General features: G+C 35.7%; 1 protein-coding gene across 3 annotated transcripts in view; it reads right to left on the bottom strand.

The window, feature by feature from the left end:
• Positions 1-24,405, bottom strand: part of LOC105481533 (phospholipase C beta 1) — a 748,575-nt gene that overhangs the window by 147,690 nt on the left and 576,480 nt on the right. For all 3 annotated transcript variants that reach the window (XM_011741183.3, XM_011741182.3, XM_071079653.1), the window contains 8 exons: positions 21,112-21,196; positions 19,906-20,083; positions 15,241-15,308; positions 12,900-12,996; positions 10,320-10,404; positions 8,541-8,665; positions 4,248-4,402; positions 1,045-1,209 (listed from right to left, as the gene is read on the bottom strand). In XM_011741183.3, coding sequence (XP_011739485.1) covers positions 1,045-1,209; positions 4,248-4,402; positions 8,541-8,665; positions 10,320-10,404; positions 12,900-12,996; positions 15,241-15,308; positions 19,906-20,083; positions 21,112-21,196 — 958 coding nt within the window. The remainder of the gene's footprint in view (positions 1-1,044; positions 1,210-4,247; positions 4,403-8,540; positions 8,666-10,319; positions 10,405-12,899; positions 12,997-15,240; positions 15,309-19,905; positions 20,084-21,111; positions 21,197-24,405) is intronic.

The raw sequence follows: 24,405 nt of genomic DNA, 5'->3' as shown, positions 1-24,405 counted from the left end.
CTTCAAAGTGACAGCAGAAAAAAGTGAAAACAACCACCACCGAAAAACAAGAATAACTTTCAGGATAACTTTCAAAGTACAATTGCTTTATAAATTTGTAAATTCCCATAGTAAGCAATGAGCAACTACTCACTTCTTTCCTCAGTGTGAAACATCTAAAATATGCAGTTATATCTCATGTCAAGAACATGAAGTCAACTATCTCTTTAAAAATGTATTGTTTACAAAACCAGGAAACTCACATTTATTGAATATTTTCATTGTGCTAGATATTTCTTAAGCGTGGTTAGTGTATTTACTTATGGAATATTCATAATAACCCTAAGAAGTAAACATTATAGTAAACATTATTATTAAACTCAGTTAACATATGGAAAAATCTCAGAGCACAGAGAGTTTCCATATAGCTATTCTCCTTGCAGAAGACTGGCTTTGTAGGTATTTTGGCCAGAAAAAAAGCAAAGAGTAGGGTAAAAATTCTACTTCCCACTGAACTTACTTTCTTCCTTTACATGATAAGCATGTGTGAAGAAGATTTGCTTTTTGGTGAAGAAAGAGACGGGCCCAGTTGAGTGTGAAAGGTTTCAATTTTATTAGATGGAACCCAGACAAGATTGAACGACCAGCTCTCAGAGGCTAGAGATTTTGCGGAATTTAAATAATATTCCTTTTAAAGGAAGTATGAATTTTCTTTCTCTCAGCCACTATATTATTCCCTACTTCCACTCTACTTCATTTGAGTTATAATTAAAAAGTATCATTTATCACTTGTACTATCAGATGATAGGAGTTAAATGTATATGTTTTTATGGCTGTCCATTTGAGGCATACTAGAATGAATTGATTTACAATACAATTCTGAAAATCCAAACAAGTGATTAACAGAATTCTTGAAGAGTTTTCAGAATGGCTTTCAAAGGGTAATTGCTTTATAAATGTGTAAATTTCCAAATTAAACAATAAGTAATTCACCATTTCATTATTTTCTCAGTGTAAAACACCTGAAAATGCAGTTATAACTCATATCAAGAACTTGTGACCAACCTTTTTGAACACAATAGGTTCTTCTTCCCAGACAGGATTCACAGCATTTCCTTGGGATGTCTTGGTCTTAAATGCCTTCCTCCTTGTATCCACAGGCAAACCAAACATATCCACTTCCACGTAAGTCCCGACTTTCTTATCAGAAAGAAACTGACCTGATATAATCTAGAAAATAAATCAATCAATCCATAAGGAGTTTTGATACGTAAATAACACAGACATAAGAGAATACTTTAAAGAGCCACAAATGCTGCTGGCGAATGTTGACTTATAAGCAAAATGGAATAGAAGCAAAAGTAGAAATATGATTTCCCTTTCACTTAACGGGTTGTGATATGGTTTGGTTCTGTGTCCTCACCCAAATCTCATGTTAAATTGTAATCCCCACACGTTTAGGGAGGGAACTGGTGTGAGGTGATTGGATTATGGGAGTGGTTTCTCTCATGCTGTTCTCATGATAGTGAGTTCTCACAAGATCTGATGGTTTAAAAGTGTGTGGCAGTTCTCCCTTCGCTCTCTCTCTCCTTCCTTCGTGTGACATGTGCTTTGCTTCCCCTTCACTTTCCACCATAATTGTAAGTTTCATGAGGCCTCCTCAGGCATGCAGAACTGTGAGTCAATTAAACCTCTTTTCTTTATAAATTGCTCAGTCTCAGGTAGTTCTTTATAACACTGTGAAAATGAACTAATACAGATTGGTAGAGGGATATTGAAAATGGTAAGGTTAGAAGTAGTCAATTAATAAGACAAAGTATTGTAGGAGGAATAAATGAACAAGTATTCACTTTAAACCATCAAGATCAGTTTATTGGTACCCCTAATCTCACATGGTGTCACCATCTACAGTTAGGTATTCTTTGTCTAGCTACAGAACTAATTGATATTATAGACTTAAAAGAGATTTTTAATATTACATATTTATAAATGTCTTCCAGGTCTGCCTCTATTTCTGTCCAAATTTTCAAAACCTGAGGTATCCATTAGCTGTCATAAAGGTTAATGGAGGCAAACAAGATGTGCTTCTGCTGTATACTAGGAAGGTGAACAGCAGGAAGCAAGTGCCGACAGAGCAAACCTGGTGAATCCGGGTTAGGTGGTTACAAGAAAGTTGCCTACTGGTCAAGAACTTTCTGAGCTCAAGATTGTGAAAAGGAAACAGCATTACGGCTGGGCTCACAATCTGAGCTCAAGATTGTGAAAGGGGACAGAATTATGGCCGGGCCAGAAATCAGACAAAATGGTGGCGTGAGAATAGCCATCAAAGGTTGAGTAAAGTCAAAGTCAGTTACATGCTGATGTGGTCAGAAATTCTGAGTAATGTGAGAGAAAGTCATCAGGAAGGCTCTCTGAATTTATCCTGGGACAACTCATTTCCCCTGTATGTTCTCTTTGGCTTGAGTGCATGGGACCTGCTAGCAACAATCTCTTTGTTTAACTTGAGGTTCTTCGTGAGAACCATGTCTATAAAATGAGCAGACATTTCAAAACATGTTTAAAACTTCTAAGTTATAGAAGTCCTACTTGGAATTCAGATGCACAGATTTTGTGTGTTTAAGATGTTTGACCAAAGTAGAGTCCTATACTAAATTCATGACACTAAACCACAATGTTCTCATCAGTAAAATAGGATGGTACAACATTGTGTAAGCTCATAAGTCCATTCTGACATTATAAAATCTATGCCAGAAAATGAAAACAAAGGCATAATTGGAAAGTTATGATCTGCATCTTGGCTCTAGCTATAATGTGAAAGGTAGGGCTCTACTGCAGTGAGGACTGTCCATTCTGGGGAGACTGACAGCTCTGGAACAGCATCTCTGGACAGGAGCAGCAGGTTACACTTGTCTGGGGCTCAGTTATTTCCCCTTCACAACTCAACATACTTTCCTGCCTCTGTGTCATTGTTTTATAATTGCTTACTGTTACAGTAGAATTTTCAAGACAAAAAAAAGCAAACAAATACATTCAAAACAAGACGAATCTACAAACAAGACAAAAATGTTATTAATTCAACCAAACTGTAACAATTGAAAACGATTCTAAAAGCAGCATTCTATCAGTACATGAAGCTTATGAGTTTATCTTAATCATACCTGACAGAAATTAAACAGCCTTTTCTGAAAACAGTTTCCTAAAATAAACTCTAATTCTGCCAACTTGAACTCTTTATATATGTGGCTTGAAGTAATTTCAAAAGATATAATTATGAGACACTTCATTGAAATTTTATTCTTTAAACCCTTGATATAAAGTGACAAAAGTTTTAAGGTAAAAATGTGTTCAACTGCTTAGGGTAGAAAGAAATTAGTGAAGCTGTTATAGAAAGTTTTTTACATAGTTTTTCAAATGCCTTTGTTTAAGGTTAATCAAAAAATTGCATTTATGTCCATTAAAAAAATTTCTTAGTTCTATAGTTATTCAGTTAAACAGAAAACAGATAATATTTTTGAAAAGCTTTAACAATGAAGAATCCATGTAAAAATGTATTCTAAAAAATTGATTTTCCTTTCACAGTATTAAAAATATTTTCTGATTGCTAAAAAATTATATCTGCTATAAAATCAATTTCAAAGAATAAAAAATCATTTGGAATTATTTAGGGTCAGATATACATATGTATGTATATATATGATTTTATATATTTATGATATATGTATATGTATATATATCAATATATACATAAATATTTAATAAAGCAACTCTTTTATTTAAAGATCATTAACATGTGTTTTAAAATCTCTGAATGCTCTGGAAGATTTTAAAAAACCATTTAAAGTAACTTGAAAGCTTTTGTTTAATATTTGATAATTTATTGAGGGAATGTTCTTTCTCTAATTTTGCTAAGAACCAAAGCGGGGGAAAAAAAGACCAGAAAATCTCTCCAATATGGGCCACTAATTATCATGTAAATTTCACAGTAGGATAGTTACACCAAAAAAGAGAATTGGTTATGACGAGTCTCTCTAACTTATTTTATTGATTTAGAGTCCGATTTTTATCATTAAGAATGAGATTCAGTCCCTTTATCTTATCCATGTGGCCTACGAAAACTTTTAATGTGTATTTGATCTTTAGAGAAAAAAAATGTAGGAAGAAAGTAGAATCTTTGCTAGTTACTAAATTTGTAATGACTAAGCCACTTCTTTATGCAATGTAAATTCAACACTATTGTTAGGAACGCTTTTGTGATGGGGAATACATACCTTAACAGACAAAGTGTTTGCCACTATCCCATCTACGATGCCTTCAGTAAATGGATCAAAATGCTTGTCAGGCCTCCTCATGAACTCTGGCTTCAATCGATAGCCACTCTTTCCGTTGTATTCATACATCCCCATATTTATTTGCATAGCCAGGTCTGAGTATCAAAAACACAAGTCTTATTGTGAATTTATCTATATTTGGGATAAGAAAGTAAGATTGTAAAGTTAAGTTTATCACGGTCTACTTTTATGACTGTACTCCTTTAGAAGAGAGTTAGTTATTATAGAAATGTAGAAAACACAGATAAGAAAAAAAATTTACCTGTAATCCCCAAATCCAGAAATAATCACTGCCAACAGGGGGGTATACAGTCTGCTTTTCCACTTCAAATATATTTTGACATACAGTATGTTGATTTCATTTGATATTTATCTGCCTTAATTATAACAGCTTTCTCAAATTCCTTTGATTAAATATATTAGAATAATATATTTAGATATTATATTATGTATTAAATATTATATTAATATATAATAGAATATATTATATTGTAATATATAATAGAATATATTATATTGTAATATTTAATATACATATATAATGTATCTAGTATCTATATATAATTATATATAGTATATATAAAATATCTAATATATAATTATATATAGTATATATAAAATATCTAATATAATAGATCTAATATATTAGATATATTATTCTATTATTATATATTATATGTCTATATTATATATTATATATCTATATTATATATTATACCTATATACTATAGATAATATATATTAGAATAATATAATTTATTCTAATATATTTATTAATAATTATTCTATAATATATATCATAATATAATAATTATATTCTAATACATTTAATATATAATATATTAAATATAGTATTCTAATATTTAAAGCATATATTAGAATATAATGTATTTAATCAGTCCCCTTTTGGGCACATTTATGTTTTTTCTAAGTTTTCACCCTTATGATGTTTTGATAAACATCACTGTGGTGAAATCTTTGAAGCCATCATCAGTGATTTTCTTATAAGTGGAATTTCTGGGACAAATGATGTCCACATTGGAAAAGCTTTCTTTGATGCCTTGCTAAAATGCCCTTCCAAAAGCTTAAACCAGCTTATACTGCTAAGCCATGTTTTTGAGAATGGACTTCTCCATACCTCATTAAAAGAGGATTCCGTCATTCCTTTTCTTGGTTTTTAATTTGTACATAAAATTACTTTTTAAAAATTTGCACTTCTGTGATTACTTACAATGAATATCTAATTATGCATAGACTCTTCCAGCAATCAAAGGTTACTGGTCAAAATTTTCCTCAGACTCAGTGCATCAAATGAACGTTCACACATATTGCAATTGATAGGGTGAAAAAATACATATTAAAGTTGTAAAGAATCTGGGAAGTTGTCAACTGTTCCAGGTTATCTGTGTCACAACTCATCTCTATGTGGATAATAAGGAGGTGATGATAGAATTATTCTAAAGTTTCATGTAACAAATCATTTTTAGAGCAGAAAAAAAAGTGAAATTTTCTCTTACTAAACTATTGTTTTATAAACATAACTATGATGCCAAAATTGGACAAAATTTCAAGAAAAATAATGGATTTATGACACTTGAAAAAATTAGCTTCAAAAGCCTGAAAATTACATTAGCAAGTCATATATTCTAAAAATAATACACAACAAATAAGTAGAGCCTACCTTGGGAACAAAAGGATAATTATATAATAGGAAATGAGATCTATTAAGATAACTTATCACATTTATGTCTGAAAGATGAACATTTGAGCATCCCAATGGATGTCCAAGAGACATTTAATAACATTCAATACAAACTTCTAAAACATTATTCGAATAGGACCCGTGTCCTTTAGTATGTTAAAGAATATCTGACTCAAAGACACAGCCAATATCTGACTTGATGATATCACAACACTGAAATTTATATTAGGATCAGGATGAAGAGAAAGATGCCCACTCTTCACTTAGATAGAAGATGTAAGACCTGGTGTTTGATAGACAAGGAGGTGACTATAGTTAACATTAATAGTTTGTACATTTGAAAATAGCTAGAAGAGAACAATTTGATTGTTTCTAATGTAAAGATAAATATTTCAGGTGATGGATATCCCAGTTACTCTGCTTTTATTATATAAATGTATCAAATTATCATACGTACTGTAAACATTTGTACAGCTATTATGTATCAATAAAAAAAATAATTGATTTTAAAAAGCCATAAATATCTAGCAAATTGCTCTTAATTGTGACTTAGAGCTTGATACTTAATAAAAGGCATAATGTTGAACTTCCTACTGAAAAAAAAGGAAGATGCCCACTCGGAACCCTCATTTAATACCTTAGAATGGTCAGGCCAAAGCAATAAATAAGGCAGGCGGAGAAATGAGATATGATTAAATTACTGTCTTTGTGTGTCTAAAAATTCCAATAGAATGTACTGCAAAAAAATAGGCTATTATAAGAATTTAGGAAGATGATCATTTGTAAAATATAATAATTTATAAAATAAATAAACATACAAATATAAATATCCAGAAACAATCTGTTAAAAATATAATATAAATAAAAAGAAAGAGCCAATCTAAGAAAACTAGACCTCTGATGAAGACAAGTGATTTTGCTGAGGGACTAAACACAAAAAATTTTAAAGTAAAGAGAAAAGCATATTTCCTGTGACAGAAAGAGTAAAAATTAAAAAGGTGTCAGCTTTTGTCAGATAAATTTATAAATTTAATGTGATTTAAAAAATAGTTTTCTTTTTTTTAGTGGTCAAAGTAAACACAACACAGTTAGATTAAGTTTATTTGAAATAAGAATTCCACTGGCAATGGCAAAAAAGGAATTGAAAATTAATGGTAGTAAAGGAGAATCACCACTTCCAGGTATTAATCCATATTATAAAATACAGTAAAAAACAGTGAGTTATTGCATCCCGGAAGGCAGACAAATTTATTAATGGAAAAGATATAAAGTGAAAAAAATGGGTCTGAATTAATAACCACAACGAAAAAGGCTGCATCTATTAACTTGTAATTCCAGTTCAGTGGGATGACTGTTTAGGATGAAAAAAAGGATTGATCTCACTTAGACTATGGACCAAAATTAAATTCTGATGGATGAAAAGGCTAAATAAAAAAGAAACCATGGGAAAAATGGGAGCATAAGGCTCTCATCCTGGGGTGAGAAGGCTGTAATCACACACGTAAACCAAGAACTTTAATTAAACATTAATCAGCCCGACCTGATCCGATGAATTTGTCTGGTTCACAAAAGACATTATACCCTTTAAATAAAAAAGTGCTGTTATAAATCAACAAGAAAATTGATGATAGTCCTGAATATGTAATTCATAAAAGCAGAAATACAAAAATCAAGGAACATATTTTTAAAAGTTCAATTTCAATAATGATTCAAGAAATGAATTTAAAATAACAGTGGAATAACAGATTTTTGTCTGAAGTTTAATTACTATTATTATTATTTAATGATAATACTTAATCACCAAGATTGCAAATAAGAGGCCACGTCATATTAAACTTTGCCAACAGCGGAGTAATGTAGCGCAACATTTTTTACAGACAATTTGGCAATATTCATAAAGGTAATTAAAACCTTCACGTTTTTTAACACTAGTAATTCTGTTTTTAAAATCTTTTCCAAAAGAAATTTAGGGAATAGAAATAAGTTTTTAGTGAATTGTGAAATACGCTTAGTAAGAAGTTATTGAAATTCATGTCTGTGTATGGCCCTTAAGTGAGTGTATGTTTATATATGTATATACGAATTATATATATGTATTTATTTTAAATGAGGAGTTACATAAAAAAGCATTTATATGTAGACAAAAAAGACATAGATTACAAAGCTAAAAGTCAACACTGTGGAATCTCTGAGTTGGTAGCATTCCTGGCAGTTCATTTTTAAAATACTTACTGAATTTTCCATTATTTTCAAAATAAATATGTATTATTTTTAAAAGTATAAAAATTTTTGTTTGAAAAATAATGCAAAACCTGCAGAAATAAAGATCCATTTACAGAATAATTGAATAAAATGTCTTGATTTTCAAAATTCACTTTTTTTTATGCATGGATATTCCCTTCATTGAAATTTGCTTTTATTATTTTTTTCAATCAAGTCTGGCAATTTTCTCTCTCCCAATTATGTAAGAATGGTTTTTGGACACTTGGCAATGTGACTTTATAGCAGAATGGGAACAAGCATGTACTTACCCATTGTCTGGAAATTAAGTGCCACCATCTGACAACCCGCATTCCAGAAGAGCTGAGGCATATAGTTGGATGAATCCACACGTGTTCCTTTTGGATATATCCTGCTAAGCTGCATTTTGTTATATCTGGACCATCATGTTAAGTAGTGAATACAATTATAAAAATATTTAGTCAGCAATACTAACTAAGAAGCTATCTTCCATCTTTCTCCATTTGGAAAATGAAGTAAATATTGATGATCTCATTGGGCTACTTTGGGATATTTAGTGCTAATTTTATGAAAGAAATTAAATACCCTGTTTCATTTTAATTTAGTTCATGCATAATAGCAAAAATTTTTGTTGTCAGTAATATCAAATATGCAAAAAGCTTTCTAAACCAACATAATAAGTATGCTCTTATCACATAGGCATAGCATCACCTTTGCAGAGCCCCGTGGGTAAAAGTCAATGAGGTAGCAAAAAGTGGCTGAGGCAAAGTCAATGTGATTTTGTGGAGAGTATTAAGGATGGACTTAATGACTAAGGACACACAAGGAGGCTGGAATGTGTTAAATCATTTGAAAGAATGATATTGTGTTTGGCAGAAGTAGATAATATGCACTGTATAGCTATTTTTGAAATGCTGTCTGCTCATTTTATTAATTTTCTCTGGGAATGCTATTTGCCAAGACTGTGGTACTCTTTATAATTGATAATAAGGTCAATGTAGCATGGAAGTTTCTGATCTTGCTTCATATTTTGGTTCCTATCATCATCAGTTTTCCATCCTAAGAATCTTGTAGTTGTTGGACCATGCTATGTCTTTAAAACATGACTGACTAATTCCTATCACCAAGTTAGGTGAAGGTTGGTTAGGATTCTGAGCTAGGCAAAATGAAATTGAACCTCAACTCTCAACCTTGCTAGCTGAATAACCTTGGACAAGTTATTTTGTCTTTCTGTGCCTCAGTTTCCTCATCTATAAAATAGATTAAACAATTTCTACATCATAGGACTACTGTGAGAATTGAATGAGCTAAGACAAGGTCTATCACACAGTCAATAATGAATACTAACAATGATAATTTTCTAGCAGGACTTTATTTATGGAGTCAACATTTATTTCTTCTTCCATTGATGAATTTTAAAGGTAACTTTATTCTAGGACTTACTACATGAAATTGAGCACTTTGTGATATTTAGTGTTAATTTTATGAAAGAAATTTAATAGCCTGCTTCACTTTATTTTAGTTCATGGACAATAGCAAAAATTTTTGTTGTCAGTAATATCAATAAATCCATTCTTAGTAATGTATATTTATATTTACAATGTCATCATCATCATCTTCACTATTTGGACATATGGTACATATAAGTATGTGCAATGCCAAGTCAGGCATATATTTCTTTACATATATCTTACATATGTGTAAAGTATGCATACTCATGTTACATATGTTGTACCTAATCCAAAGAGCAAACCATAAAGATAGTATCATTACTTCTGTTTTATAGACAAGGAAAGTCTCGATTAAGCAAATTGCCAAAAGACACAGAGCTTGGTGGTGTGAAGGCAACCTTGAAATCTAGGCTTCCTTTATTCCAAGACCAGTTTTTTATTCCATAGGCCAGACTACCCCGCCCAGCATTGTATATGATACCTGAAACTATTTATCCGCCCCAGGCTATATATTTAAGCCATTTTATGCATCTTTCTCCTTATTAAAAAAACAAATGAACAAATAGCACAAGACTTCAGCAGTGTTCATTCTGCAGCCATTCGTCAAATCAAGGATACTCTACAAATTCCACCGGAGACTTGGTGAGTTGTTCAAGTCCTTTGGTTTCCACGAAGGAAGACATTTCAAAACTTTTATTTCTTTCTGAGTTAAGCAACAACAAAACAAAAAAAGGGAAGATGAGAAATACAATTCATTGTTATAAATTATAACTTATAAAAGAAATGGGTAAATGTTCAGTGAAGTTGAGAGCAAACAAACCTCAATGCAACTTTAATATTTAATTTTTTTTTCTAGTGCACTATTTACCTGTAACAAAAGCTGAGTCTTGTTAGTTGTCTTTTCTAATATTTGCTACTTGGGTCAGAGCTACTTATGCTTTTGTAATTTAGGGACATAAATGAATTTTAGATAAGTATAGTGTGGCAATAAAAAAATTTGTCAAAAGAGCAGGGACCCTGTGGGAATCTTTTGTTCTAAATTCACCCAGATTTTGTATATACAAAAACGTATATACAAACTGATAAGGGCCAATGTGGGGTTTAACAAAAGAGACCATGGGAATGTTTGTGCTAGGTGCTATCTCTCTCATACCCACATTGTCACCTCATCAGTTTGTATATACTTTTTTGTTCAAATAACTAATATGACAGAATTATGGTCTTTGAAAACAGAAAGATCCTTGGAAATTTTCCAGTCTCATGGCTTCATTTTCATATTAGATACATGATATGGTTTGGCTGTGTCCCCACCCAAAATCTCATCTTGAATTGTAATACCCACAGTGTCAAGAGGGGGTTACCAGGTGGGGGTAATTGAATTATGGGCATGGTTCCCTCATGTTGTTCTCATGATAATGCATTACTCTCATGAGAGCTGATGGTTTTATAAGCATCTGGCATTTCCCTTGTCTGTTCTCATTCTCTCTCCTGCTGCCCTGTGAAGAGTCGCCTTCCACCATGATTGTTAAGTTTCCTGAGGTCTCCCCAGCCATGCAGAACTGTGAGTCAATTAAACCTCTTTTCTTTACAAATTACCCAGTCTCAGATATTTCTTCATAGCAGCACGAGAACCGACTAACACAGTATGAAACAAAATGGAGACCAGAGAGGAGGATGTGCTAAACACAAGAGAAACATTTTGAAAGTGAAATTCAAGCCTCCAATTAAAGTGAGAGAAACAAAACAAAGTTATCCTAGTTTAGAAAGACCAAGAGTCACTTTCTACCCTCGTCCCCACTAAAAAACAACTATTATGAGCAGTATTTTAGATAAGTATCGCACAGGGTGGTTATACAGCTCCAAATTTTTTAAACTGACTTATCTTTGAGATATTTTCCCTCTTTGACCTCTCTTTCAAAATTAAAACCTCGTTTTTCTTAATGATTTCCAGGCTTCTTTATCCATCTTCTCATCTTCTCCAATCCACTCTGAGGCAAACCTTGGCTTGTCTTATTTTGGTCCATCATAAATCTATTTTTATATGACTTATTAAATTAAGCATAACTATTAATTAAAATTAAGTCAACATTAGTAGGTACTTGGTAAAATATGTTGAATATTCTTTTTTTAAGATTATAAAATCATATTAAACACATGGAGAAAAGTGCTTGTTTGTGAGTCTAGCTGGTGCTGTTGTTTCCAGGTTCTGACGAATCTAAATATATCGGCTCTTTCTCACACTTGGCTACTTATCTTGGAACTTTAACTAATGAGTTAGAGAAACTCATTTTGCAGTCAATGAAATTACAGTGGTATAAAAATAACTATGCAAGGATGTTTCAAATAAAACAACTTGTAGGAAATATCAGAAATTAGGACGTCGAATTAAATGTTGAGAAATCATTATATATAAACTCTTGGAAGTTGAATTCTTTGTTGTAGAGATCTAGATTCCATATACCACTAAGTGAAGACTTTTTGTAAAATTATACAAATATAAACAAGTGTGTTTTGTAGAGGCTTGGATTTTAATACAGCTGCAAAGCCATCCTTGATTAGAAGCTAGTACATTTAGGCAACATTTCTGTTTTTAGTGTACACCCTTATAAGCAGCTAGTAAGTTTCAAGGATTCCCTTAATCTGATAACATGTTACACTTCATGCAAATACAAGGGGCATTTTCATAAAAGAACCCTTTTTTCTGGGTAAAGATGATATTTTTATTTGCATAAGTATGGATGTATAGTTGAATAAAGGGAAAACACAAAGTGATGTGAATTAATGCGTTTTATTCTAAACATACAAAATGTGCTGGACAAATGGAATATAGATAAATTGGTTCTATTTCTAATTATCAGGGTTCATCAAGTCTCTGCCTGCTTCCCTTCTGGGAAATAGTTTATTTCAACATTATCACTTATGTAATAGATGGATGTCACTGTGCGTTGCGAACAAAAAGCAAAGTACAATTCCCAATTGTACTTTCTCATATGGTTATTTTTATATATTACAATACATGTATATTTATTATATATATGTGTAAAGGTAACAAGACAGTCAAAATGTACATATATTTAAAAATATATTCAAAAGTATAAATAGCTCTATTAAGGATAACATTCTTTGGTCCCATTACTCTGCATTTAAAATATAATCATTATATGCTACAAGAGGGGTTTCTCTCCAGGGAAAACTTACTTTTTGAAATTTCAAATGACTCAAACTTGACCGGCTGAATGTAGTTCACCAGGTTAGACATTTCCTCTGTGGCCATAGCCTCACTTCCAGCGGTCCCCTGGAAGTAGGAATAAAACAGAAGACATTGCCAGAGTCAGCATTATATTATCAGTTATTTTCCTAGGAAAATGACAACATGACTCAAGCATGCAGATAATCATCCCTCCCTTTCTGAAAATTACAAAAAGAAAAATCATTACAGGAGAAAGGCAACAGCAACACCTCATTTGATAAAAGGGAGGGAGGAAGGGAGGTGGGAGGTTGAATGGCGGCTGGCAGCACGGCCCCAGCAGAATCACTCCGTACCCCCTGCCCCCTCCTAGAAATGCCTGATCTTAGCTCCTCTGCAGGCCTCAGGCTCAGATCCTGCATTTTACTGAGGTGACTGGAATGCCCATCAAAGTTTGAGAAGTACTGAGCTATAGCTCATCTTCTATTGCAGGGGGTCCATAGGTGTTGTCTAAGGTTAGTAATTTTTTTTTCTTAACTTATTTTAAGTTCAGGGGTACATGTGCAGGGTTTTTATATATATATATAGGTAAACTCATGTCACAGGGGTTTGTTGTCCAGATTATTTTGTAACCCAGGTATTAAGCCTGGCGTCCATTAGCTATTTTTCCTGATGTTCTCCCTCCTCCCACCTCCACCCTCAGTTAGGCCCCATGTCTGTGGTTCCCCTCTATGTGTCCATGTGTTCTCATCAGATTAGTAAATTAAGAATTCACTGCAATAAGAAAATTATTAGGCAGGTGACCACCAAATGAACTGAAAATTGTTAATAATAATAAAAAAGGTTGCTTTGTGAAAATGGGCAGGGGTGGGTAAACAACTCCTGCTTTTCTTCATCAACACTCCTCCCTCCCTGCCTTCTTGGTTCCTGGTGTGTCTTAGACAAGCAGGGTAGTATAGTGCAAGGATTAATGGCTCGGGTTCCAGAGCTAGCCTGCCTGATTTTGAATACCAAGTCCACTAGTTAGAAACCGGGCAACCTGGAGCAACTTACTTAACTGCCCTGTGCCTCAGTTGACTCATTTGTAAAATCAGGATAAAATCAATTCCTACAGCATATAGTGGTTTTTGATTAAAAAATAAGTTAATTTATGTGAAGGAGCTTAGACCAGTACCTGGCAAGTAGTACAATCTTACGCTGCTTTTGCTATTATTAGATATGGCATATTACTTTGCTAGAGTTTTTAATGAAAAAGAAAACCAATAATACAGTGTTGGCACAAGTTGGCCCTCTGTAGAGTGATCTCACATTTTCTCACACTTTTAGAAGAGAGGATGCATGGAGATGAGTGTCTTATAAAAATTCTGGGAGTAATATTTAGGTCAAATGTTAACTGGGAAACATTCATTTGCAAATGGACTATCCAATTAGCAAGAGAGTTTAAAAATTATTTAGAATCACTGATCAGAAATTATACACAATTAAAATCATGCTCAGGAACATATACTTTGCCAGACACGGTAAGTTGTTTTCTTCCTGGAAATTAAAAATTGAAATTTAGTGGGGGAATATAATTAAACAAACTTTAGACATTAAAAAATAATTCTAAGAGGAAGGACATGAAATAAGAGCAGCTTATTGTTTGTTTCATTTTCACTAAATTGTAAAGCTACAAGTGCTGAGACAGAACATATCTAACAAATTTGAAAGCAGATTCAATATAAACTTAAAAATATGTATTTTTAAAGAGAGACAGTGTCTTGCTCTGTTATCTAAGCTGGAGCACAGTGGTGTGATCATAGCTCACTGCAGCCTCAAATTTTTGGACTCAAGCCATCCTCCTCCCTCAGCCTCCCTAGTAGCTGGAACTACAGGTGTACACCACTGCACCTGGATGTGTTTTATCTTTCATTTTAACTTGTTTTTAAAGGTATGAGGTCTCACTCTGTTTCCGAGATCGTTTCAGTATAAACTTTTGCTAAGACAAAATTCTAAAATTCCAAAATTCCGATTGACCTGCTTCTGATTCTCTTCTAGGTTCTGTGCACTTAATATTTCTGAGCTAATCAAGTTACTCGGGATGCCTAAGTTTATATAAATAGGTAGCTCTAGTGTTCCAAAATTACAACAATGCAATGAATGTCACAGTTCTGAGCATTTTTCTAAACCGCATATCTTCTCTGGTCTTTGGAACATTTCATAAGCCATTTAACTGCATCAAAAATTGAAGCTGGTCATTGGAAGGCACAAATTTACTTTTTGCCACTAGATGGCAGAAAGTGACCATGAGACAGATCCAGGAGGGTACAGGTTGGTGGAATGCCTTTGGGACCAGAAACCCTAAGTACCCACCTCATCCATTGAAGATTTTTTACAGTCATCATCATCATCATCGTCGTCACTTTCCGTATCAGCTTCTCCTGTCAAATTTTAATAACAGATCATGATGTCAACATTTCAACATTTAGCTTTAAAGCACTTGTAACACATATTTTATCAAAAATTAATTACAGATTTCCTTGGAAGTTGGGCTTTCTGTTGGTTTTAAAATTATTTTTTTCAGGGATTTAAACTTCATTCATTATAGGAAATTACACTGACCTTTTAAATATAGATTTTTTTCCTAAACTGGATTTGTTCATAAATACCACTTAAATTTTTCAAAATTCTATTAAAAAATGCTTGTCTTAATATTTTTTCCCTATATGTTTTTAAACACATGGCATTGAACACAGTTTGCTGGCATTGAACACAGTTTGCCTTATATTGTACGTGTATTCTATTTTGATATACAAACACTCTCTCAGGGTCTCTATGACCCCGAAAACAAATCAATTATCCCTCCTTCATCTTTCCCTTCTTTCCCAAGCCCCAACTCTTCCATGCAATGCTTGGTCAGCACATAGCTCAGCGATCTTGTGTTGACATTTTCCCCAAGGCCAGAGAGGACCTTGCAGTAGTGAAAGAAGTTAGGAGCTGGGGCAGGAACTCTGGGGCTTTGGCAGCAAACTCACTACACAATAATCGTGAAGGGCCAACTTTATACTAATATTTGTCTGCAAGCTTATTTGATGGACGTCTTGTCATCACAACAAAGCACATATCGTAGAAAATGCTGATATTCTTTTTAAGAGGTCAGGATAACATGGGTGCATCCTTAAATATCAGCATGATTGGAAATCTAACTCCATCAGAAATAATTCAGCATCATATTTAGCCAATATACAGTAATTAAAGCTACATATTTAGCCAATATACAAGTAATTAAATTGTTTTTCCCCTGAAGAATTAGTGGATATTTCTGCTAGGTTAAATATTCATATCAGTATGAAGCATTACATTCTTCCATAGCTATGGGCTTCAGTCAGACCCAGTAAAATCCATTATATAAAAAAGATTTTCAAGTAAAAAGTCAACGAGGTTCGAAAGTTCTAAATTGATTTAACTACTATCTTTCAGGGTTCACACGATGCAATAGCAGGATGAGTCCAATAGATGGCAATAATGGTTCAACAATGAAGTAACTTGCACCCCCCACCCCCACCCCCACCCCCCCACCCGCTGCCAGCCTTCTGAAAGTTAGCTGCCCTACTCGATCTATATATAAATGGAGACAGTACCACTGCACTGTCCTCTGAGAAGCTTATAAATGTTTTCACTTGGTTGACACAGTTCAATTACTGAATGACAGCACTGAAAAAAGTATTGCTTAAAAATCTCCAGGGGAGAAAAGGTTTCTGGGACCAACAAGGGTTATTATGTATTGGATTGTTTATTAAGGAAAACCACATACAACCACTTTATAACACTGATATTGTATTAGTTAATAAGGTGAATTGATTATATTTTGGATATAAAACGTGTCTTACTAGTATATTAGAGACACATTCTTTTAGGGTATTGCCACTTAAGCATTTTTATAATGAAATTTATCCCAAGTTCTCATTACCTTTTAAAAAAAAAATCAGAGAGGGGATTCTTTTAATTAAGTAATTAAAAAAAAATTCTTTGGCAGAGCTTTCTACAAAATACTTCATAGGACCCAACAATTCACAGTCATTTCAAATAGCCAATCAGGTCATTCTTTAGTTTCTGTGGGAAAGAAAGAATTTGTCTTGCTTTACTGGAAAAAGCAGAAGCCTGATATTTCTCTTGTAAATCTTTGGAGGGATGTTCGGGGAATCTTGTTGAACTATAAAAGATATCTTACTTTACCCTAGTTCATTAGGACAAGTCTACTAGCAAAGGGCTGAATCCTGCAAGAGGCATCTGGCCTACGGGGGTCATGATAAGTCAACTAGCTTTGAAATACAATACCTTTCACGTTTTTCAAGTTACTGAGTTCCCAATACTGTGAATATCTACAAACCAAATGGTAAATTAGCACTCTTTATTCAGGGGCCTACCTACGTATTAAAATGTCCAAAAGTTTCCATTGATTGCATAAGAGACGACAGGGCTAGCTTAGGAAATCTACTGAATAACTAACAGATTGTTGCCCTTTCTCTGTATTAAGCAATAACGTTCACAGCCTGTAAAAATCGTCATTTGTGTTATGCATCCTGTTAATAAGAGGAAGAGAACTGGTAGTGGGAAAGGCAGATGGTAAAAAACACAAGCATCTACATGCAAAGGATGACAAGGTTTGCTTGCTAGCATTCAAGGGATAGAGTTGTGTTAGGAAATAGGTGTGAATGATAGGCCTGTTAATGATATTCACTTCCAAACTTCAAAGAGAACATTTTTACTGAGAACAAAAATTATTTTTGAAAAAATTTTGAGAGACCTGCACAATAATGATGAAAGTCCACATTCACAAGCTACAGGACAAACCCTTTCAAAGAATTATATAATGTCTGTTGATAAAGATTTTAATCTAAACAAAAAAACAGGCAACTGAGACAGAAAAAGAGAAGAAAAGATAAATCAGAGTCTCAGGCTACGTTTTTTTTTTTTTAACCCTGATTGTCCTAGAGTTTATATTTTAATTATTTTAAAATCTTATAACTGATGCAAAATAGGCGTACAGAAAAGTTCACATATTGTAAGTCCACAGTGCAAAGAATTTTCCCAAATAAACATGTCTGAGTAAGTGATATCCAGATCAAGAAACAAAATATAACCAATCTCTAGAAGGCTCTTTGGCTCTCTTCTGGTAGCTTTTCCCCCAAGGGAACCCATTATCCTGACTTCTAATAGCATAAATTAGTTTTGCCTGTTTTTTGTACGTTACATAGGTTAAATCATACAGCATGTAGTTTTTTTGTACCTGACTTCCTTTGCTCAGCTTATGTTTATTTATAGTGATTCATCCATAGTTTTCATTTAGCTATAGATCATTCTCATTGCTGCATATTCTTCCTTTGTGTGAATACACCATAATTCATTTATCTGTTGATGGGTATTTGGTTTCCAGTATTTGGCTATTCTGAATACCGCTGCTTTAAGCAATTCTTGTACGTGTCTCTTAGTAAACCTAAATACACATCTTTGTCAAGTATATACCTAGGAATGGAACACCTGAGGTACAGGGACTGCATATATTCAGCTTTTACAGACACTGCTAAGTGGTTTTCCAAATTGATTGCTCCTATGTTTAACTTACAACTGAAAAACTTCCTAGAGTCAAGCTTAAAGTTTCTTCCACTTAATCACCCTGCAATCAGGAGATGTCTGGAATGCAGTCTTCAGATTGCCAAGCTTCTGACTGAACTTGGAAGATAAATTAGACTAAATGACAAATAATCCAAAGGAAATGAGTGACCACTGAATTCTTTTCTCATCAACCACAGAAATCTATTTCGACCTTAATTTAAAAGGGAAAGAAATGATACTAGGCATCCTCTAGGAGCTTCGAAAGATAATTTAAGCAATTTTGCCATGTCACAGATTTTAAAAAGCTCTTCAAAACATGAAAAGATTGAAATGCCCAGAACTCTTCAGCATATCGTCATTGACAATGCATCCAGCGCTCAGTTCTATAGTTAATATTTCCCATTATGAAGCTTAAAGTCATATGGTCACTCTGAAGACTATTTGGCTTACATGGTAGCCAGAATAATGACCTTCTAGAGATGTCTCTGCTCCATGAATATGTTAGCTTGCATGACAAAAGGGACATTGCAGGTGAGATGGAGTTAAAGACCTTGACATGGGCGCAATTATTCTGGATTATCTGGATGGACTTGAGTTCTTGCCAGCAGAGGACATTTCCTGCCTGTGGTCAGAGGGAGATGTGACCACAAAAGAAAGGTTAGTGAAATGCAGCCTTGCTGGCTTTGAAGCTGGAGGAAGGAGCCCCAAGCCAACGAATGTGGGTGGCCTCTTGAAGCTGGAAAAAGCAAGGAAACAGCTTCTCCCTTAGAGCCTCCAGGAAGGAACACAGCCCCTCCGACACCTGGAGTGTAGCCCAGTGAAACCCAGGGGTCTTCCTGACTTACAGGACTAGAGGATAATGCATTTGTGTTGGTTTAAGCCACTAAGTTGGTAGCAGCAAGAGAAAACCAGTAGTTTAAAACTGTGCAGAAATAGGAATGTTCAAAGTCCTTCAAAGCTAATTTCAGAGCAGCAGAATCTTTTTAATTCTTTTTTTTTTTTTTTTTTTTTTTTTTTTTTGAGATGGAGTCTTGCTCTATCACCAGACTGGAGTGCAGTGGCTAGATCTTATCTTACTGCAACATCTGCCTCCCAAGTTCAAGTGATTCTCCTGCCTCAGCCTCCTGAGTAGCTGGGACTATAGGCACATGCCACTACGCCCAGCTACTTTTTGTATTTTTGCAAAGAGACAGGGTTTCACCATGTTGGCCACCAAAGAAATGGGATTTCACCATGTTGGCCACCAAAGAGATGGGGTTTCACTATGTTGGCCAGGAGGGTCTCGAACTCCTGACCTTGTGATCTACCTGCCTTGGCCTCCCAAAGTACTGGAATTACAGGCATGAGCCACCACGCACAGCCCAGAGCAGCAATTCTTAAACCAACACAGAACATGAAGGGGAGAGCCCACCAGCCCCTCACCGGCTCCTGGGGATGAGGGCTCGAACATGCTGGAGGAGTCGCTGCAGGTGTTGGAGGCTTGTTCTGAGAGCTTCTTTTTGCCGCTTCCTTCTGATGACTTGTGTGATTTCTTCTTATTTTTCACCAAAATTTTATACATTAACTCCATAGGGCTTGGAAGAGGAACTCCAGATTCCAGCTAGTAGAAATGAAAGGCATACTCTTTAAAACTACTGCTCCCTCTTTCAGATCCCCTCCCCAGACCCCCTGTTCAGCTTTGGATACTGAATGTCTAGACTGTTCTTCCCCACCTTCAACACTGCTCATTAAACTCTTAGTGTATCCTGCACAGGCGCTAATTTTTTTTTTTTTTTACATCAAAGATATATTTTCATTACTATACTTTTTTTTTTTCAACACATTCTACATGAATAAGACCATAGAAATATACTGGTAGATTTGATGTACTAAATCTGAACATTTATGAATTTTCAAGTTTGTACATCTAATGGGAAAATCAATTTCCCATGAGAGGGTCATTAGATATTATATCAGAAAGCATGTGTGCAAGCCACAAGATAGGCTACTTTGAGAAAATGTATAGAATGCCTAAGTTGGTCCTCTATTCTTGGCTTGCAATGAGTGTAGGGACTGGTATAAACTCACTTAAAAATGCATGGAGATCGGGCAAAAGGGTGCAGGAAGGAAAATGTTACTTTAGGATATTTCTGCTGCTTTCCTTCCTAAAACAGAGATATCATCATGGCAATAGGCGACCTGAGTTGTGCCACACCAAAAGGTGCATGCAAGGAAATAGAGAGCAGCCAGCAGGGACAGGCCAAGAAGACATTGTGCCACCTGCAGTGTCCTGTTTTGCCAACCCACTCATCTCAAAGGGGTGTGATGAGGTTCCTTGGGAGTGAGCAGAGGCCTGTCCTCTTGGACTGTCTCTATGGGCTGATTGTAATTGTTGGGAAATCTGCACTCTTGATTGAGTTTCATCAGGCAGCCAGTGAGAGAGAAGAGCGTGGGAAGAGGAAGAGAGCAGAGGCACTTCCTGCACCCTTTGTGGGGCCCATTGCTGGTATCCTCCTTGTCAAAGATTTCATCATCAACTGCATTAATCTTACCAAGAAACATAAACATGAAAAGGAAGTACGTTTTCCCTCAACCTTGTTCATCAATAATGCACACATTCCTTCAAGGACAAACATCAAAACTGCTTACTGGATATTTTTCCAGGGGCTCCATGAGAAGGGCATCCCCAAAGATCAGTCGGCAGTACTCCGCCATCTTGGCTTGCTGCTTCGGGCTAAGGGAGAACAAGAACAGAAGAAGGAAAGCAGGGAGGCTTATCCAAAGAGCCTGAACAGGATTGCTTTTTGTTATTAACTACAGAAAGAAGTGATTCTCTAATCCCACCCATCAGGATTGGTTTTTATCATCCTACATATTTATCCTAACTTACGTGAATTTGAATAACATACACAAGTGGACAGTGAAAGCATTGACGTGTGAGGTGGTTCCCAGGGCAGACCTGCATAGACACAGGTGGAGGGGACAGCAGGTCATTTGCTATCACTAGAGCCTTGAAATTCCCAGAGTTAGAGGCTCAGTCCCTTTTGTTTAACTCGCTGATTCCAAGTCAATTGCAAGACACTTGGAGAAAGAACCCTTTCATATTTCCATGTAAATTATCAAGTGAAATTTGTAAACCACTGCTGCAAAGGAGTGTTTATGAGAAGATGAAAGAGGATAGATAAGGAAGGATGGCAGGGAGGGAGCTGAGTAGGGAAAGAGAGACAATGGAGAAAGAAAAAGAGAGGGAGAGAATCTCAAAATGTAGAAAAGGGCAGACAGGCAAACAAACAGTGTGTCACTTGGGGAGGGGGTCCTGGAGGAAAGATAAAAGTAGCAGGCACCTCGGGGAAAGTTGTGTGCAACTCTTATGTACATAATAGAAAAGCAAAGGTGGTATCATTCTGAATATGTTGCCAGTAGGGACCTGGTATAATGGAAAAAGGCTGGCACTGCAGGGTTTGCTGAGCTGAGCTCCAGAGTCTGAACCACTCTGGGTCTATATAATGAGGAGAATAATAACTGTTCTTGGAAAGGGACAGAGGATGCTGAGAAGACGAAATGAAGTAATGGATGCAAACGCCTTTGAAACATTAAAAGAGCAGGGCAAATGTAAGATGATTCGACTGTTACAAGGTGGCGTCCGCCAGCTAGACTAGACAAATCCTATCTCCAGTAACTTGTAAACACAGCTGATATAGGGGAACATTCATATTCTTTCAATGCTACTGCTTCCCTTGACCTTTCAAAAAGCAATAATTTTTTCCTCACTTCGTGGAATGTTAAATATCATTATAAAGGTATCCAATTCCTTTAGGTTTTACGGATTTTGAATTTGATCTACAGTCTGTCGAACTTGATTTCCAATAGTTATCTCTACATGCTGCAATGATAATACATTTTAGCAGAACTGTGACTGTACTAAGAATAAGTAACAGCGATGAAAAGCCTTCTTGATGAAAATTCAAATCGATCATAAAATGTAATTCTTATTTTCATTCCCTTTTCCATGAATGTTTAAGCCTGGATCATCAGCTGTTCTTTTTTTTTTTTTTTTCCTGGGGTTAGGGGGGTAGTATTGAGGGTTCAAATCATACTGCAGTGGTCCACAGGAAAAGTCACTATTTTGTATTCCTTTTTTTCCTTTTAAAAACAAAGCATGTGCTCTGGGGGGAAAGTGAGTTCTCTGGCATTTGAATATGAACCCCCAAGTCATGTGCTCTGGGGGGAAAGTGAGTTCTCTGGCATTTGAATATGAACCCCCAAGTCACTGCTTTCTTGGAACCGCAGGGAGAGGCTAAGGAGAGATTCAAAGGATTTGCAAAGTCCTCCACAGCAACCTTGCCCCTTCTCACCAGGCCTCTCTTGGTCTGTATGGGAGCTTATTAAATGGCTTATGCAGCCCTCAGAATACAGTACCACATTCCTCAGTAGTATTAGGGAGAGAAGAAAAACTACTAGTCAGAGAATTGATCCTGAAAAGCATCAGAGGTTATTGCAGAAGGACAAGTCATTAGAAACTGTCTATGAGAGCTTTGGGAGCAGGCAGAGAAGTGGCTGAATAGGTAGGGCCAGCCCCGGGCATCCTTGGGTTCAGGTCTTCTTCCTCCAGTGATAACTTGCACAGGGGTTCAACCAGGTCAGCCTGCACTGTGGCTGCTGCTGATAAGAAATGCATTTGTGCTGGGATGACATGTTCCAGAGTGCACTAAAGAAATGGCCAAACCCTCCATTTCCCTTTTACAGAAAGATGCTGCTCAATATCATGGAGCATTACTTCTTCAAGTGTGGTCCCTGAACCATCAGCAGCATCATCACCAGGAGCTTGTTAGAAGTGCAGATTCTGAATCAGAGACTCTGGGAAACTGGAGTCTGCGTCTTAACAAGCCCTCTTGATTCTGGTGTGTGTTCAAGTTTGAAAACCACTGTGATTGATTAAAATAAGTCAACACGTGCTGAAGTTGATGACATTTTTCCTGAATATTGGAATTGGGAGACCCGAATTATCTTTAATCAAACACCTGGAGTGAAAGCAGAGCGTTTTACCTGAAAGCCCTGCTCTCAGGATTTTCCAGGTAACCATATTCTCTCCAGTAGAGGAATTTCAGGGAGATGTCCCAAATATCCCCAAATAGGTGCCCTCTGTCAGGAAGTCCCCAAATCAGGCCCAGATAAAGATTTTACTGGAGCCATGATTATCACTCAGTTCCACTAAGGAATCACCTGAGCTGTTAATGTGCAGGTGACAGGATCAAGTCCACAGTCCCCTGATTCACGTAGCTCGGACAAAAGCCCCGGAACGTGCATTTTAAGCCAGCCTGCAGATAATTCTGATGCAGGTGGTTAGTAAACCATGGTGGTTACAGCTTAGCTCTTCTATCTCATTCACATCACCTGGGGTCTTATTAAAATGAAGAGTCCAACACAGAGTCCAGGGTGGGGCCCAGGACTCGGCTGCAGCTCTAACTTGCTCACCAGTGATGCAGATGCTGCTGGTCTGAGGACCACACTTTTAAGAACAAGAATCTATGTCTAATGTAGACGTTTAGAACCTGCCTGAGGGCTGGGCGTGGTGGCTTACGTCTGTAATCCCAGCCCTTTCGGAGGCCGAGGTCAGGAGTCCCAAGATCAGCCTGGCCAACATGGTGAAACCCTGTCTTCACTAAAAATGCAAAAGTTTGCCAGTTGTGGTGGTGCATGCCTGTAATCCCAGCTACTCAGGAGGCAGGAGAATCGCTTGAACCTAGGAGGCGGAGGTTGCAGTGAGCTGAGATTGTACCACTGCACTCCTGCCTGGGTGACAGAGCGAGACCCTCAAACCAAACAGACAAACAAGAACAAAGACAAAAACAAAACCTGCCTCAGAATCAACTGAGATGGACAGAACAAGAGATAGGTGTCCAAGCAAAAAGTAAAATGAGCTATTTGGTAATCAGGCTATCC

Source organism: Macaca nemestrina, chromosome 15 (genome assembly GCF_043159975.1).
Source record: "Macaca nemestrina isolate mMacNem1 chromosome 15, mMacNem.hap1, whole genome shotgun sequence".
In the NCBI taxonomy this organism is placed as follows: Eukaryota; Metazoa; Chordata; class Mammalia; order Primates; family Cercopithecidae; genus Macaca; species Macaca nemestrina.
This window is presented reverse-complemented; position numbering and strand designations above follow the sequence as displayed.